At 43.3% G+C, this 18,711-nt stretch overlaps 2 protein-coding genes across 9 annotated transcripts; both read left to right on the top strand.

The window, feature by feature from the left end:
• Positions 1-2,431: 2,431 nt before the first annotated feature.
• Positions 2,432-11,625, top strand: HFE (homeostatic iron regulator). Of its 8 annotated transcripts, none has more exons than XM_070515516.1 (6): positions 2,432-2,708; positions 5,830-6,093; positions 6,297-6,572; positions 7,439-7,672; positions 7,804-7,917; positions 8,920-11,625. In XM_070515516.1, exons 1-6 carry the CDS (start codon positions 2,633-2,635, stop codon positions 8,958-8,960), a joined length of 1,005 nt encoding a protein of 334 aa, XP_070371617.1. In that variant the 5' UTR covers positions 2,432-2,632; the 3' UTR covers positions 8,961-11,625. The 8 variants fall into 8 exon arrangements, with proteins under 8 accessions (XP_070371617.1, XP_044632970.2, XP_070371616.1 ...); XM_044777035.2 differs by having other exon boundaries at positions 7,397-7,672; XM_070515515.1 differs by having other exon boundaries at positions 6,273-6,572.
• A 5,270-nt stretch (positions 11,626-16,895) lies between these two features.
• Positions 16,896-17,228, top strand: LOC106837838 (histone H4). The gene has a single exon (XM_014851570.3). It carries the CDS (start codon positions 16,908-16,910, stop codon positions 17,217-17,219), a length of 312 nt encoding a protein of 103 aa, XP_014707056.1. The 5' UTR covers positions 16,896-16,907; the 3' UTR covers positions 17,220-17,228.
• Positions 17,229-18,711: the final 1,483 nt, after the last annotated feature.

Genomic DNA, 18,711 nt, shown 5'->3' with positions numbered 1-18,711 from the left:
TTTATCATATCCTTTAATAAACTGCTAAACGTAGTAAGTGTTTTCTGAGTTCTATGAGCCACTCTAGCAAATTAATTGAACCTGAGGTGGGGTCACGAAACCTCCAATCTATAGCTGTTTCATCAGAAGCACAGGTGACAACCTGGGCATGAGACAGGCAGCTGAAGTGGGGGTAGGTGGGGCAGTCTTGTGGAACCGAACACTTACCTGTGGGATCTGACACTAACCTCAGTTAGATAGTGTCAAATTTGAGTTAAATTGTAAGACACTCTGCTGGTGTTGGAGACTTGCTTCTTGTTGTGGGGGAAAACCTCCACAGATTTGGTGACCGAAAGTGTCAGAAGTAAAGCGTTTTGTGTAAGTAGTAAAGGAGACTCACAAGATAAAAAGCAAAGTAGGGAAAAACTGGGTTTTTCTTATACATAGGGAGGAAAAACTGAGTTATTAACTTTATACATATGAAAAAGAAGAAAATTAGACCTATACCTCATACCATATCCAAAAATTAATTCAAAATGGATCAAAGACATTAATGTAAGAAGTAGAATTATAAAGAAAACATTTCTCATGGAAGAAAACATAGGTATAAATCTTTGTGACCTTGGATTTGGCAACATTCCCTTAGATATGACGTCAAAAGCACAAGCAACTAAAGAAAAAATAGATAAATTGGACTTCATCAAACTTGGTAATGTCTGTGCTTCAAAGCACACCATCTAGAAAGTAAAGAGATAGCACAATGAAGTGGAGAGAATGTCTCTAAATCACATATCTGGTATGGTACTTATATCTAGGATATATTAAGGACACTTACAAATCCATAATACAAAGCAAATAACCCAAACTTTAAAATGGGCAAAAGATCTGAATGGGCATTTCTCCAAAGAAGAATTACAGATGACCAATAGGCATGTAAAAAGATGTTCAACATCCTTAGTCATCAGGGAAATGCAAATCCAAACCACAATGAGATACCACTTCTCACTCACTAGAATGGCCAGAATTATAAAGATGGACAAAAACGTTGGCAAAAATGAAGAGAAATTGGAATTCTCATACACTGCTGATGGGAGGGTAAAATCATGCAGCCAGTTTGGAAAAACAGTATGATGATTCCTCAAATGGTTAAATGTAGTTACCATGTGACCCAGTAGTTCCAGTCCTAGGTATAAACCCAAGAGAAATGGAAACATACATCTCCACAAAAACTCGTACACAAATGTTAGTAGCAGCATTATTTCTAATAACCAAAAAATAAAAACAATCCAAATGTCCATCAATTGATGAATGGATAAATAAAATGTGGTATATCCTTATGATGGAATATTATATGTTCACGGAAAAGATACGTAAAAACATTATGCTAAATGAAAGAAGCCAGTCACAAAAGACCACATATTACATGATGCCATGTATATGAAATGTTCAGAATATGCACACCTATGGAGATAGGAAGCGATAGGAAGATTGGCTAGGGCTGGAGGTAAGGAGGATGGAGAGATTTAGAAATGATGACTAAAAGGTACAAGGTTTCTTTGTGGAGAGGATGAAAAATGTTCTAAAATTGATTATGGGAATGGTTGCACACCTTTGTGAATATACTAAAACTCACTGACTTTTACACTTTAAATGGATGAAATGTGTGGTATGCGCATTATATCTTAATAATAACGCTGTTACAAAGAAAGAAAGAAAGAATACAATCAATCCCCATGTACTCATCACCAATATTCAACATTTTCCTAATCTTGTTTCATATCCCCCTCCAGTTAAGAGGCCCTGATTTCCAAGTTTGATTTCTTTTCTTAGACGGTCAAAATTTGCCTATGTGCTTAAAAAGGCTAGGTCGCTAAAGGTTTTAGGAAAATCAGATGTATTAAATTTGTTAATATTGTTCGAAATGTCTGAGGCAGTAACTCCCAAACTTTGTTATATGTGTGTTGGGGGTGGGGGGAGAGGCTGGAGGATGGCTTTTAAAATCCCGATGCCCAGTTAGCACCATACACCAATTAATCAGAGTATCTGAGGACAAGAGCAGGACATCAATAGCTTTAATAGTTCTCCATTATTATTGATTCCAAGGTGCTGTAAAGTTTGTGAAATTTAATTTAATGATGTAAATTGAGAAAGATATTTCAGTAGGATCGACTTAGTTAATCTCATGATTTAACTAATTGTAATCAAAAACTAAATTGAAATTTTTACGCAAAAATCATTACATGTCTAAGTCGAATAACAAGATTGGCAGGTTGAACTTAAAAGTTTTGAAAATGTGTAATTGAATTTTTAGATTATTCAATATTTAAGTATTGGATATTTAGATCGGAAAATCGTTACATATGCTTTCCCTCATCAGCAACATCCTCGATGGATTTAAATCTCTGAGGGACTGCTGGGCCGCTGAGTGTTTCACAAGCAGGTACTCTGGGCTGCAGGGGAGAGAGTTCAAGTTCAGGAGACCCATTTCTTTTCACCAATGGCCCGGAAAAGGATCCCACTGGCCAGGAAGTTTTTTTCTGAGGTTTCTCCGAGCCTTGGCAATGGCTCCAGGGTGACTTCTTGGGTCACTCCCGGTTCCCCGCTCTCCCGAAGCAGCTGACACGCGCCGGGGCGCGCGGTCCGAGCCGGGGAAATGGGCCCGCGAGGCCGGCCCGCGCTCCTCTTCCTGATCCTCTTGCGGACCGTGGCCACGCAGGGGCGACCGCCGCGTGAGTCCGGGGGCTGCGGGCGAGCCAGGGGTCGGGGGTGGTGCGGGGAGGGAAAATCGAAACCAGCTTTTCTTAGCACTTGAGAGCTCGCTAAGTTGGGAGGAAGTTCTCAGCCCGGTGCACAGTCCCCTCCCCCAACTTTCCCAGGCCTGGGATTGGGGGCTATCGCCGGGCACTGGGTGCACAGGGGGTTAGGAGGCCTCTCGGCCCAGGACCCAGCTCCCTCTCACTCCCCACCCCCCCGTGTCCCTGCTCTTCGGAGGGGCACTAGGAACCACCTATTTCCCTTCTCCTGATCGTGACGCTTTTAAACGTAAATCTTTCAGTTTCTCATTGAGGCCGAGCTAGGCTTGGGAACCTTGGACTCGGATCTTGGTTTTCTGGTTTCTACTGTCGTTGTGTTGTTTTACCCCTGGTCATCCGCAAACAGGAAGTTCTTCTCACCAAGGGCGACCTTGGCCGGAGCGCCCCCTTGGTGCTTCCACACCAGGGCGCCCCGAAGGGGTAGGAGGCGTTTGGCTGAGTGAACCCGCGGCAGGAGCGAGCCGGGTTTCCACCCCAGAACTCCTCGCGCTGCGGATTCGGGGTGTGTAGGAGTTGGGTGGGGGATCTGAATTCTAGCCCACCCCCACCTCTTTGGGTGAAGCCTGGGGTGGAGACCTCTGGGGGTGGGAGGGTTCTGAGAGGTCTCTGCCCCGGGCCTTACGGACTCTTGGCGATGGGTCTTTTACCTGGAAAAATAACATGGCTGTTATTTTTGAACTTTTGAACTGAATGTAAGAGTTCCCGTTTTCAGCCAGGGGTTGTTGATTGGCAATGTTAATAGTCCTGTATAACTAACGGACGGGCCTTTACTAGAGGATGCCAAAGTGATGATACTTCACAGTGAAGTAATGACCTCAGTTTTAAATCACCTTCATGTCTGTGATCTTGTTGACTCTACTACGCATTTGAGAAGTAGGAGCTATTAATATGTTGATTTTACGGGTGGTTAACTGGCTCTCGGGTTAGTTAACTTTCCCCAGGTTACAAAGAATTCAGGCAGTCTGGTTTTCTGAAGTTAAATGAGGTACTCCCGCTGTTTCTAATCTTAGCTGAGTTTGCCCTCACTGTTGTCTGGCTCAGCACTCTGTACGTGATCACATAGCCTTAGGACACTTTGAGGGTAGCTAGTGTGTGTGTCCGCATCTCATAGATGACAAGAATGAGGCATGACCTGCTCACCAGTAACCTTATTCAGTGTTAACCTGGGCTTTTGAGGCAAACCCCATGCCTCCACTTCACAGGTGCGATTCTTAAACATCACAGTGCATCAGAGGTTGAATCATAAAATTTGATGTTGAACAGAAATATTCATTGTTCACAAGTGTACAAGGAGTACCAGCCATGTGTCTCACGTTCTCTCCCAGAGGAGACAGCGGGGAGCCAAGTCCTTGCCCTCTGATATTTTGCATTCAAGTGAAGGGATGACAGTAAACAAAGGAACAAAAAGATGTAGGACATCAGGGAACAATGAGTGCTGTGAAGACACGTGGAGGAGGAAGTCAGGGCAGCCCCTCTCTCAGGCTGGTGGTGGAATGGAGAAGGAAGTAAGAGTAACGCTGTCTGGCAGCAGCACTTTCTGGCAAACTAGGTGTGGCTGGCAAGTTGGGTTGAAGCAGGGTTTGCAGCCTCACCACTAATGATGTTTTTTTATGCTTGTGGGGACTATCATGTGCATTGCAACATGTTTAGCAGCATCTTTGTCTTTTACTTTCTGGATGCTAGTAACACTCCCCCAGTATGACAACCAAAAATGTCTCCAGGTATTGCCAAATGTCCCCTGAGAGATGAAATTTCCCTTCAACCACTGGGTTGGAGGAAGAGCAAGGATGCGGTGCAGCATGAGTGCAGGGACCAGAGGTCAAGAATAGGCGATGGGCTCAGTTAAAGGAGCGACAGGCAAGATCTCCTAGGGCCTCCAAGCTGCAATGTGGATTCTAGCCAAGTGACATGATCTGTCATAGCTTTTAAAGATTTCTCTGGCTCCTCTGTGGAAATCAGAATGACAGGAGCAACAATTAAAGCAGGGAGTGGAACCGGGAAGATGTTGCACTAACCCAGGCAAGAGATGCTGGATTTGGCCTGATGGGAGCAGAGGTGGTGGTGAGAAATGGTTGTATTCTGGATATATTTGGAAGGAAGTGGCTGAAGGATCTATGTGTTGTGTGAGAAGAAGGGAAGAGTCAAAAGTGACTCCCCTATTTAATTACTTTATTTTGGTTTTATTTTATTGGGCTGAGCAATGCAGGGATAGGTGATGCCACTTCTGAGATGGTGAAGGCAGAAGGAGAAATGAAGAGCCTAGTTCTGGCCTTGCTAAGTCTGAGATTACAATCAGTCATCAGCTGGTAGTGTCACGTAGGCAGTTGGGTGTAACAGTCTAGAGTTCAGGGCCAGAGATAAAAACCTAGGGGTGTCATCATTTATTCATCCAGCAAGGATGTATTAGGCACTTGCTATGCCAGACCCTGTTCTCGGCACTGGGGATACATGACTGAACTCCCTTCTTCTGTAACTGAGGGAACGGGTAGGGAAACTCTCACTTGCCTAGAAGTTGTGTCCTTTTTGGCTTACTTGGGCTCCTTCTGTATTTGCTTTGAAACTGTTTGACGCTTTTAATAGCTTTCTTGAGCTATTTATCAGCAGATCTTCCATCATTTAACAGCAAACATTTACTCAGGAAAGGGTTCACAGATGGCAGTAGTGAAAAAACCCAACAGCAAATTCCTCTGGACTTGGATTGAATTAGTTCTGAGCACCAATTCCTGAGCCCAAGGGCCATAGCTAAAGACAACTTGGGGTTTTCTCAAGTCTGTTGGCTCCAGGGGAGACTGGGAGACTGCCCTAATCATGAGGCTGGGAAGAGTGAAGGGGTGTCAGCCACACATGGCAAAGGGAGGGGCACAAGGAGAGAGCCGACAGGATGATCATAGGGAAGGAAGGTAGGCACTGCGTCTCACTCTTCACACGGTGGGCCCAGACGCAGCTGGTGGTCTGAGTTGATTTAGAAGGTGTGTGGCGCCTTGTCCTCCCCACCCCCACTGTGGCCCACGGAGAAGGACTGTTGCCCTCTCCCCAGGGTCACACTCTCTGCGCTACCTCTTCATGGGTGCCTCAGAGCCGGACCTTGGGCTCCCCCTGTTTGAGGCCTTGGGCTACGTGGACGACCAGCTGTTTGTGGCCTACAATCACGAGAGTCGCCGTGCAGAGTCCCGCGCCCAGTGGGTTTTGGGTGGGGCAACCAACCAGCTGTGGCTGCAGCTGAGTCAGAGCCTGAAAGGGTGGGATCACATGTTCATCGTTGACTTCTGGACCATCATGGACAACCACAACCACAGCAAGGGTACGTGGAGAGGGGCCCTCCCCTTCCCGAGGTGGGCGGAGCATTTCCCTACCTCAAGGATGCATCTTGAGGGAGAGAGCTGGGAGTTGGAGATCCTAGGGGGCAGAGAGGAGGAAAGGAGTCTGAGGTCCTTCACTCCCTGGGATGATGGAGACAGGGACCTACTCCTTTTGTTTCAGTAATGAAGCTGGGTATGTTGCCAGAGTCCCACACCCTGCAGGTGATCCTGGGCTGTGAGGTGCAAGAGGACAACAGCACCAGGGGGTTCTGGAAGTATGGATATGATGGGCAGGACCATCTTGAATTCTGCCTTGAGACACTGGATTGGAGAGCAGCAGAGTCCAAGGCCATGACTACCAAACTGGAGTGGGAAGTGAATAAAATTCGGGCCAAGAAGAACAAAGCTTATCTCGAGAGGGACTGCCCTGAGCAGCTGCAGTGGTTGCTGGAGCTGGGGAGAGGGGTGCTGGACCGGCAAGGTATGGCGGGAGCACCCTTCTGCCCTTATCCTCTAGTGATGGAGTGGAGGGGAATGTGGGGCATGGGATCCCTGGCTGGGATTTCAGAAGTAGCCAAAGTTGTGTGACTCTCTGGGAAGGAAGTGAGGTCTGAAGTTTCCACCCTGAGGTCTCCAGATATGAGGTCTTCACTGTGTCATTGAGATGTACGACACAGCCAGGAGTCATGGTTTTAATTTATTTTTCCATGTATGTAGCCAAAGAAGAAGTGTCTGTGCTCTTCTCTTGGTTTAACTGAGAACATGTGATACTTATACATTTTAGGAATTCAGAGAGGTCAATTATCACATGAATACCAAGGCAAGAAATTACCAATGAAGGCAACTGATCAGAGTAGCAGAATCCTTTGGCAGTTAAAGGTTACTTTCACAGAGCATAGCAATAGTAACTGAAGCCTGGCTATCTTACCAGAATACTTATTGGGGTTGAACCAGGTAAAATTGCTGATAGTACCTATTCAACCATTTTTGATCTATGTAAAGGGCAATTTCATCTGACTGAATTTAATATATTAACAAAGAACAGAAGACATGGGCAACAGGTATGCATATTTACATATGAGACAAGACAACAGGCTGATATGACTGACTGTTCTCCATGTGACAGCTCATTAGAGCATCTTGAAACTTATTTTAGGACACAAAATGGTGTCTTTCCTGCAGCTTGCTTTGTCTGAACAGGGTGTCTTCTTCCTCCAACCCATAGAGGAAGGGAAGTGAAAGTTCTGGTCTTGCTGGCAAGGGTAGAAAGATCCTCTCTCCAGATCCTTCCTCCTTCCTGTCCAGTGCCTCCTTTGGTGAAGGTGACTCATCATGTGGCCTCTGCAGTGACCTTTCTACGGTGTCAGGCTCTGAACTTCTACCCCCAGAACATCACCGTGAGGTGGTTGAAGGACAGGCAGCCAGTGGATGCCAAGGATGCCGAGTCTGAGGACGTGCTGCCCAATGGGGACGGGACCTACCAGACCTGGGTGGCTTTGGCTGTGACCCCTGGGGAAGAACAGAGATACACCTGCCAGGTGGAGCACCCAGGCCTGGATCAGCCCCTCACTGCAACCTGGGGTATGGATGAGAGCCAGTGCTGAGAAAATCTGTTGTGGGTGGAACAGGAGTGGTTCAACATGGCAGTGAGGGGAGGGTCTGCTCTGGGCTGGGGTGGCTGTCACGGGCCTTAATTTGCTTTTGTTTTTTAGAGCCCTCACTGTCTAACACACTGGCCATTGGAGTCATCAGTGTGATTGCTGTTTGTGTCATCATCTTCTTTACTGGAATTTTGTTCAGAATCTTAAGGAGAAGGCAAGCTTCAAGTAAGTGGGAAGAAGAAGTCTCTTCATTCCTCCGCCCCGAGGACATGCTAATTCTCCTGCAGGAAGTGAGGGAGAAGGAGGGAATAGGGGATTTGGCATCCATGAGAAGGCTTTTCCTCTCTCTTTTTCTTTGGGAACACTAGCACCTCCCTGAGAACAAGAATTAATGACTCTCCTCAGAATGAAAGCTTCTAATGCAACAAATGTCCTTTGAGCGCTTATTATTTGTAGAGCACCTGTTACTTTGTAGGATGCTATTTAAGGTAGTGCAGGGGCTTTGAGGTTGACTTAATCACTGTTGCTGTTCTCAGAACCCAAATCTAGTAAGGAATGAAACCCATAACACAAGTAAATACAGTTAAAGAAGACCCCCTAATGTCCTAAGCAGATACAAAACAAATTCTTTTGAGTGTCAAAGGAAGGAATGACCACATTCAGCTGAGGATCAAGAAAAGCTTCTGGATCTTGAAGAAGTACGATTTCTTTAGGTGGGGTTGAGGGTGAGAGGAGGTCTGTACAGATGGAGCAAGCATGCAAGTAGAGAGTGTGAGGCATGCTAGGAGATGATAAATTATTATTGTGCCTTGTCCTTTACTTTGTATACTTGACAGTCACCAATTCTGCATTTCTATCCCCTGAACATCTATGGTGTGGGGGAAAGAGGGGCAGAAAGAAGGTAGCTCAAGCAGAGCTCTGGAAGCCTTTGGGATGTTACCATATGTGCTTTGGAGAGTCATGCAGGGACTTAAATAAGCAAGGAGGGACACGACCTCCACGGTATGAAGAATGAGTTGTTAGGAGGTGAGAGTGAAGGCAAGGAGATCAGTTAGAAAGTGCTTAAGGAATTTCAGGTGAGAGATAATGGTGCCTGAAATCTAGTAGTTCCTTGGGAAGGGAGTGGTCAGAATTGAGGTGAGTGGATGAGGGAGGGGAGGGAGAGGGAAGAGTCAAGATGATGACTCTGCCTGTGATGCCTTTTGCCTAGACCTCTTGTCTTTGCAGGAGGAGCCACGGGGGACTACGTCTTAGCTGAATGTGAGTGAAGTGCAGCCAGAAGACCGCTCGTGGGGAGGACACATAATTCGAGACTCAGAGAGGGTGTGCTTGTGGTGTTCTTCATGTTTCAGGACAGAGTTGGACCGAACAATTGGGAAGTGTCCCAGGAACTTGCTGCTCTTTGCTTTCCCTATTCATTCTCAAAAAGTTTCCCCCATTTAAGTTTTTGAGTTCCTGCATGCTAAGGAGCCCCAGCTGTGACCTTCCCCCAAGAACTGGCTCTCATGGATCTCGAGCTGCATCTAGAGCCTGCCTTCATTTCCTGCATCATCTCAGACTCCATACAGCTACATCAGCTCCTCTCCTACCTCTGGAATAGGGCTCCTTAAATTTAGGGGACTTTTAACATCTGAGAAAAGCTATGGACCTTCTCCTTGGTACATACACTCTCACACCCTGACCTGAAGTTTGCACACCCATCGAGGCATTTCCTAGACCCACTCAAGTTTCCTTTTAATCCTCACTCCCTCTGTTATCCAGTAACTCATCTGTCACCAAACCCTGTGGTCTCTTCCATCAGAGGGTGATCTGGGCATTGTACAACTGTGAAGGCTGTGCACTGCACAACCCGAGGAGGCACATTTCCCAGAAGAGGCATCAAGGACGTTTGTGTGTATTATGATAGTTTTCCAGAAAGTGAGTGGGAAGTGTCTTAAGGAGAGGTGTCTTTTTCTAATTTGCACAAAGGTGTCAGATAAGTTTCTTTAGATTATGCTTGCATTTATAATATCTGTCTGGTATGCCAGACTGGAAGTAGCACAGTAATTTTCTACTTGGTCTCTGCCGACCCTGTCTCCTTGTTCCGATAATTAAAATGATAATAAGGATGATGATGATAATGATAAGGTGGCTGACACTTATTAAAAAAAAAAAAGGACTTACTTGGTGCCAGACTTAGTTCTGAGCACCTACTGACATGCATCATCTCATGCAGTTCTTATAATAATTCTTTGATATAAGTACAGATCTTCTTCGACTTACAATGAGGTTGCATCCCAGTAAAGCCATCGTTCCACTGAAAATATAGTCAGCCAAAAACGCATTTAATATACCAACGTATTGAACATCAGAGCTTAGCCTAGCCTACCTTAAATGTGCTCAGAACACTTACGTTAGCTTATAGTTGGGCAAACTCATCTAACACAAAGCCTATTTTATAATATAGTGCTGAATATCTCGTGTAATTTATTGAATAGTGTAATGAAAGTGACAAACAGAATGGTTGTCTGGGCACAGAATGGTTGTGAGTGTATCGGTCGTTCACTGTCATGCTGGCGTGGCTGACTGGGAGCTGCAGCTCAGGTGCCACTGCCCAGCATCCCGAGAGAGGACCGTACCACATGGTTCTAGCCCACGAAAAGATGAAGTATGGTTTCTACTGAATGCGTATTGCTTTTGCACCATTGTAAAATCAAAAAATCATAATTTGAAGCATCATAAGTCAAGGACTTTCTGTACTATTCTCCTCACTGCTTTTTTAGATGAAGAAAGTGAAGTATAGACTATCTCACAGTTTGCTGGGGATAGAGATAAGTTTCGAACTCGGTCAGTCTGACTCTGATCCACCTTGCACGCCACCATGTTCAGCAGGCTTAGATGCCTGGAGTAAGGCAGGAGGGAGGAGATGGCTGGAGAGAGAGCTCTTCTCCTGGATCCTTGTTTTTATTCTCAGTGGGTTTGACCCAAATGAAGGGAAAACAGCAGAAAACAATCTCAGCCATGTTTCCTTTCAAAGTCCCTGTGGGAAGCAGCCCAGAATGTGACTCCTCTTGTCCTCTGTTGCCACCGCCAGCCTGTTCTCCCTGGCACCTCTCTTAGGCCCCAGGCCAGGACTGTGATTGCTGGTGTCAGTTAGTGGCTGTGTTGGACCTGACAGTGTCCTCCCTCCACCAGGGCCTCTGGTGGCATTTCCCTCCATGAACTGGAGCAACCTTTCCCATATTAAAGGTGGAAAAACGGAAGCCATCAAGTGGCCTGGAGGGTACCCCAGGCATGTTCCTGGGTTCCCTGGGAGTCTGGCTCTCATCCCCAACTGTGCACATTAAAAAAATTAATCTAACCAGGTCACTCAGGAATTAATAGATTCTTGGAAAGTAATTCATCTGATCATGTTCAAAAGAAAACTAACTTACGCACTTGCAGGGTATGTGCCGGCTTTATGCTGCTCCATACATTTGGTTGCATAACTGTGGTACTAGACATGCTGTCTCAGAGGGCAGACACCTCAAGAAACCAAATACTGCACAAAAGTTTGTCTAGTAGGTCTTGAATTTGGGCAAAGTGATCTCAACTATTTTTTTAAACTTTTCTTTTTTTCTGGTTACAAAAGTTAAGTGGATGAAAATACCTATAATTTGTGCTTACCGTAGAAAAGTTGAAAATTAATTCAATTGAAACTTATTCCATTAACCAGTGATAGACTCTATTAACAATTTGTGTATTTCCTCTTAGTATTATTTGTTTATTAAAATATGGAAAATTAACAAATACATATATTTTAATAAATGCACAATTGGATTGTGTACTGCATGATTTTTCTGATGTACTTGTCCATCTTATGTATATACTTAATCGACTTAATCATTATGTCATTTTGCTTCTAATTTTTTATGTTTTATTTTATGGAATATTTTCATTAAACAATGGTAGCTGAATTAATTGTTTTTCTTCATTCTAGGGACATTATTATCTAAGTTTTAACAGAGTTGTCATTTTACCTCCAAACCATGCTAGAAGCACGCTGATAAATTCTTTCTCTTTAATTACCATCCTATACTCAAAGCAGATCTGCCAAAAAGCTTCTCTTTCTCTTCTACCTCCGTAAGGATATGTTACAATTAATTAGGCAACGGTTTGTTTTATATGGGTTTTATTTCAACAAGCTGAGATTTCCAGAAAGACCCTATCTAGTGTTCACAGTTACATATTTACTAACCATCAAAAACTGTGTCCTGTTAAATTTTTTTTATAAGCGAAGTTATAAATTTCCATTTTCTTTCCGTGTTCCTTAGCTTATTTTTTTTCTGGCTTTGTTTATCAATTCTTAAGGTCAACTACATTTGAAAAATCAAAGACCTACATTTTAAATTCTGTATTTTACTTCCCCTCTGGCCAAACCACCTATGAAGCATAGTAGTTGGGAGAAGGGCGACATCTGGTGGCCACAGTCAAAAGTGTCACAGTGGTCACGTGACTATAGAGAGCTGGGGCTAGGGATTTTCCTGAGGGGAAAGGGATAGACAAGGAATGGGGCGCTGGAGAAAAGCCCTGAAAATTTGAGGAAGCAAAGAAGAAACTATTCACCAGCTGTTTGAATCACGGAATCACAGGGCTCATTGAGCCACCTTAACTTGGAACAGAATAGAAGGAAAACAAATAAAAGTGCGCATCTTGAGGCAACATGCATCTATGGTTAAGGCCCACTGGGAGGTACAGACAAAAATTCCTGTTATGTTATATTATAATAATATAGTCTTAAAGCGCTGTGTGTGCTTGATGCATTTTTCATGTACACACACATTTAAGAACAGAACACCTTCTCCAAAACGCTAGAGCGTTCTTATAAGCTACCATTTTTTTCTAACCACTCTCTAATTTAATAATGACTAGAATTCAAAAATTCGTGACTTTAAAGACCTTCACATGTGTAGACAGGTATTTTTAATTCTGATTTCTTTCTTTAGACCTTGGGTCATCATTTTTTCTTCTCCCTTTTTCAATCTGTGATTAACATGTAGAATGTTAATACAATCTTAAATTCTTTTGTGTGACAATTTTATTCAAAAGCCTAGCTTGCCTTGACATCCTGCATGCATTTATTACTCAGCATAGTATGTGCTCTAGTATCTCACATATTCTGTTTCTAAATAATTCTTTAAAATCTTTCTGTGGGAGATATGTGCGAGAGATACATATGTTGGTTTGAAGCAGTGTTTCTATATCTCTCATTTCTCAGCTGGATGAATTTACATTCTCAGTAGTTCTCCCCTGGCATGAATATTTTCTGAAACTATTTTTTTCAGCCAATAATTATTAAGTACTTACTAGAAGCCAGGCCCTATTCTAAATATTAATTTAACTCCTCTGAAGAATCCTCTGAGGTAGGAACTATTGTTATTCTGCCACCCTTCTTTTGCTGTATTGAAACCAAGACACAGAGAGGTTGGTTAACTTGCTGAAGGTTACACAGCTAGGAAACGATTGTGCTCAGTTTTTATTGCAGCTAGTCTGGCTCAGCGTCAAGCTCAAAACCAGTGCACAATACCTACTTCTGGGTCAAGAAGACGTGTGGTGTGGCATTGTTACCATCTTTTTAGGACCCGTTCTGCTGCCTAGAGGCAGCACCTCTGATGTCTTCTGCAGTGAAGAGAGAACCTGTTTTGACATTTCAGAATTTGCCAAATCCCTGTAATTTTTTCATAAATATTTGGAAACATTTTCTTTGGGTGTATTTTTTAATTTAAGGAATTTTTTTCTGTTTATACACAAATTTCTAACTATTAAATTCATGTTTCTATTTATTCTCTTTATCATTGAGGGAAAAATTATGAGATGGATAGCCTTGAAGTACCTGTGAATCATTTTATTCACCAGATTTGGAAAGAAACTATTGTTTTTACTATTTTTAAAAAATCAAATTTTGGCTTTTTATCCAAAGGTTCTAAAAGAGAATTTTGGAGTCTTCAGTGCATTCTTTGAGAGTTAAGTACCAATAGTTAATAGTTGTCTAAACTCCTGTACAAGTCTTGTCAGTGAACCTTACTGTATGGCTAAATGTCCCGGAATTTATTCCCTAAGCAAAGTTACCACAATGGCATTTTCATAAGACAGTCTATAAGCAACTTTAGTACTGCCAAAACAGCTTGACTATGTGTGCAAGAGAGCATCTGTTTTAAATACGGATGTAACAGCTAAAATGATGTTCTTTTGTGTATGTTTGGGTTCACAGTTTTACCATTAAAACAAATGCAACTACTTTCTTTGTGTTTTGTGTGTGTAATTCAGAAAATATTCAAGGGAATTTTGAAAATCATTTAATTGCAAAAATGTTTATAAAAATTTTGAAACACACACATATATAAGAAAGGTTGCTGTTAGAAATACTCTGTCCAACTGACTTTTTCTTTAGTAGGTCAACATGTATTATGGACATTGATGGGAGATAGCCCACACCAGGACAGCAGGCCTAGGAAGTGCAAGGGACAAAAGCTTTAAATAAGAGTTTGGACTGAAGAGAAAAAGCAGGACTGCTTTTCTAGAAGAGTTAAGAGAGGAGGAAAGGAAAATAGGGACAGACATAATTTATGTTGTGGAACCAAAGACATGACAATGAGAATGACAGTTTGGTTAAGGGGAAATGAATAAGAAAATGGATATTCACACCAGGGTAAATGTTAGGTGGCTGAAAAAGAGATATCGATTGAAGTCTTAGATGGGAGTGAGATAAACCAGCCAGTGGCTAGAGCAGCTGTCTGTCCCAGACCAGGAGTGATATCCCCGAATGCCTGAAGATAACTCCTGTCATGCTATACAGCCCATCAGACTAAGTTGGGTAAGACTGAACTCACACATTTCCTCAACTGTAACACAGCTCGAAAGCATTAACACCCTGGGATTCCTTTTCACTAAAGTACAATTATATACTTAATAGTGATGATGTATGCGGGTAGTTCTCAACCCTAGTCAAGTGTTAGAATTGTTTGTTGAATGTATAAATCAGCCAGTGGCTAGAGGAGCCATCTATATATGACAGCTAAATGCCATATATGTCTGTATGTGACAGCTCCTCTACATATGAATGGTCTATGCATATATACACCATTCCTCAACCCTGTCATTCTGATTGAGTTAGTTTGCGGAGGTGGTTCTGGGCATTTCGTGTTTTTAGAAGATCTCTGATTAATACCGTAGTTGTATTTGTTTGAATGTTTCTTGTGATCTGTTAGCCACAACTTGTTTGCAGGGTTTTTATCTGAAGGGCCTAGCTCATATGTTGAAAGAATGGGGTTCTGTGAAGCCAGGGGCACCATGAGGGTGAGAGGAAGCTGAAAAGGAATAATAGGAAGCCATGCAGTTTCCAGAACGAGCTACCCATCCCCCAAGCCACATGACCAACTAATAGAGTGGAAGGATCTATTTTTTTCATATATATCTACATGTGTATACCTTTTAAATATTTCTCTTCTGATATCCATGATTTTTGAGTCAAGGTCATGGAAAAATTAGAAAAGAGGAAATGAGGAGAAATGAATAGAAAAAAGGAATAAATTAGATGTCAAAATAAAAAATGAGGTTTTATTAACGATATAGTAGGCAAAATAAAGTTGAGGAACGCTGACCTAGAGCTCTAGTGTAAAGGAAGAAATACTGGAATGTGTATCAAGGGTATCTCACATTATGTGTTTTTGCATGAAATTACCATATTTTATACACTCTATTTTTATTGCCATGAATTAAAAAGCATGTTGAGATTTCAGTTTTACCTATGACCTCAGACCTTTCAGTTTTCTTCTGTATTGGTTGACATTTCTTTCTAGCTAAGTCTCCTCTTATAAGGCATGGGTTTGTGGAGGGGAAGGGGGAGCGAAAGTTAGCAAACTAAAAACTCTCCTCTGGGGGCGGAAGAATGCAACCACTTAATTACTTCAGAAGAGTTACAAACCATCTGCATTCAGAGCTTTCCTGGCCCCTCCTGCGTCTTTTCTCTCCCTCCCTGGGTCGCTCTCTGTTTTCACTTGGTAAGTCCGAGGTTATACTATGCGGTCCCTCTCAGGCCATAGTATCATTCCAAGTATCCACAATAGGCATTTATTTATTAGTAAAGATGGGGAAGTTGTCTTTTTTTTTTCTTTTAATTACACTGACTCTTAAAGTAGAAATTTCAAAAGCTGCAGCAGGAAGCTAAGGAAAAATTTTTGATTTGAGAAGTCCCTCTCTTGAAATCACATTCAGATCCAATTCTTTTTCTTTTTCTTTTTAAATGGGATTAGCCTTGTTGAAAACACCCATAATCTCATGAAAGGCCTCCTAGGGGAGGGCCCTGTAGACTTTGTAATGACCTTAATCAAGCCTTAGCCCTGCCCTACAAATAATCCCCAACTCTACGAAACGAAGTTCCTGTCTCTAACACTGGAGAAGGTTGAAAAAGGATTAATAAAGGAGAGAAGGGGAGCTTGGTGGGGACTGCAGGCAGACCAGACAGGCGCAGCAGGCCAGGAAGAGGGTCCCGGGACAACTGATTACCCAAGCTTATCTTTATATTCTCTGGTTCTCTCTCGGACTTTTTCAGAAAAAGGAATCACTCAATGAATGTTTGAATGGAAACAGAGAGAAAAAGGAAGAAGTTTTATTTTGCAATTGTTTGTGTACCTTTTTGTCTTTCCAAACACAGGACTTTTAGGGCCAGAAATTCTTCAGGGCCGGGCTTATACTTTGTTCAGCACAGAGAAGGCCGTCAAAAGACGTACGTTTAAACAGGAACATGGGAAGGACTAAGAGGAAAAGTCCCTTCACCTATAAATCCACCCTCCTTTACACATTATTTCTACATTCTCCAAGGAGTCATTATCTAATTTATTAGCTGCTAAACGGAAGTAAAAAGAAACGTGGCGTGAAGCTCTTTGCTCAGTGTCTTTGAGCAGCTAAGAATACATTCGGTTTACAGATGCGCGCGCAAAAAATAGTGCAAGACAAAAGAGAAACTAAAGCTTTTCAGCGGAACGCAATCTATACCTCCCCTTCCAGCCCGTCCATCGAAGAGCGAGGTTTCACTGGCCAATCAAAACACTGAAGTGCTAGTAAATATTCTCCTAGCGCCACCTCTCTGCTGACCTAATTTGGAAAAACGTCACCAGAGCGTGTTGTTTTCAATCAGGTCCGCTAGAATACTATTTAAAGAACTGCGTCAACAATGAGGAGTCACTGCGATAGCAGCCATGTCTGGTCGTGGCAAGGGCGGAAAGGGTCTGGGGAAGGGGGGCGCTAAGCGTCACCGAAAAGTGCTGCGCGATAACATCCAGGGCATCACCAAACCCGCCATTAGACGTCTGGCTCGGCGCGGAGGTGTCAAACGCATCTCCGGTCTCATCTACGAGGAGACCCGCGGGGTGCTCAAGGTCTTCCTGGAGAACGTGATCCGGGACGCGGTCACCTACACCGAGCACGCCAAGCGCAAGACGGTCACCGCCATGGACGTGGTCTACGCGCTCAAGCGCCAGGGGCGCACCCTTTATGGCTTCGGCGGCTAAAAGTACGGTCTCCATCACACGCAAAAGTTAAACCAAAAAGGCCCTTTTCAGGGCCGCCCACAGAGTCGTGTAAAGGGCTGTTACGCATAACCGTGAATGTTGCTTTTTAGTGGGTAAGGTCTGTTGGCAGTTTATGTAAGTGCGCTGGCGCTTTATTTCGCGGTGCAGTTGTATAACTACAGGGTGTTACACTAGCATAGTAGGGAAAGTATTCCAAGGCTCAAGACGCAGCTATTCAGAGGGATGCCAGTGAACATGAGTGAACAATGCCAATAAAGTTGACGATGTGAGAGAAAAGCGTAGGTTTTAGGCATTCGAAAGCTTAGGAAGGTCCTGGTGACTTCACCGGGTAATGGGCGGCATCCCTGGCACGAGGACCACGCCTACCAGTTCACGCTGCACTTGGTTATGCAAATGAAGACTCCTTTGGGACAACCTTTCATTGGACGAGAATCGGTGGGGTGCCAAAAATCGCTGTTAAATTATGGAGGATGGGATTTCAGGACCATTTTGCTATTGCCCCAAAACAAGGGGTTCAATAGCTGTTCCTGGAACTGGAGGAAAAGCTTTGGTTAACTGTGTTTTAATCTGATGTATGCCTGGCGTTAAAAGGCGCGATGAGCAAAGGCTGCGTGTAGATCGCCAAACCGGTTTTAGACCGATCCGAGTAGTGCTTGGAGAACGGCCAGCTGCTGGGAGGGAGAAGCCAGGCCTTCCTCTTGATGACTGTTTGGGGGTCAGTCCACTGCTGGGGACAGCAGACAGACAGGGACCTCACTGCCTTGGTCATGTGAAGCCCATTCCTGCGTTATCGCCACTCCAACCTCAAAGGGAAACAAAGGCCACCCTATGTAAGCAAGGCACTGGCTGAGGCTGATTCCACAGAAATGGAAAGCATGATGTTTAGTCGTTTTCCATTATACGTTTTTGTTTTTGGGGCCCGAGTACTACACAAATGAGTTCAAAAAGGCTAGGTCCTACCTAGTGAGTTATCTACAGAATGTAGTTGTATGAGAAAGAACACGCTACAGTTTTTGCACTGGGCTTTGTTCAAAGTCGCCCCAAATACCATGGCCCCAAATAAGGTTAACTGTATGATTTTAATATTTACAGTGATCTTGAAATAAGAATGCTAAGTCACAAATTTAAAAATGAAAACTGAAATAATTTTATTGAAAATAAGAAAGATACTTTAACTCAGACTCGGGGAGTTTCCTAACACACGCAGTTTTCGTCATTTAAGAAGGTTCGATTCAGACCCTGACACCTGTGCAACCTCCAACATTTCCATAAAGGTTTTAGGTTTAACATTTTCCAGCCTGTGGACTGCAATCTAGACAAGTCTGTCCAGTTTATACACTCTGTTCATTAATAAAATAAATAGAATTACAATTTTATTAGGCCAATTGTATTAAAATAATCATACTTTGTTTTTGGTGACAACATATGTACTTTGAACATCAAATAACATTTATACGTCAGCCCCCTGGCG

Source organism: Equus asinus, chromosome 8 (assembly GCF_041296235.1).
Source record: "Equus asinus isolate D_3611 breed Donkey chromosome 8, EquAss-T2T_v2, whole genome shotgun sequence".
Classification (NCBI taxonomy): domain Eukaryota; kingdom Metazoa; phylum Chordata; class Mammalia; order Perissodactyla; family Equidae; genus Equus; species Equus asinus.
Note: the sequence above shows the minus strand (reverse complement) of the source record. Positions and strands in the feature narration are given on the sequence as shown.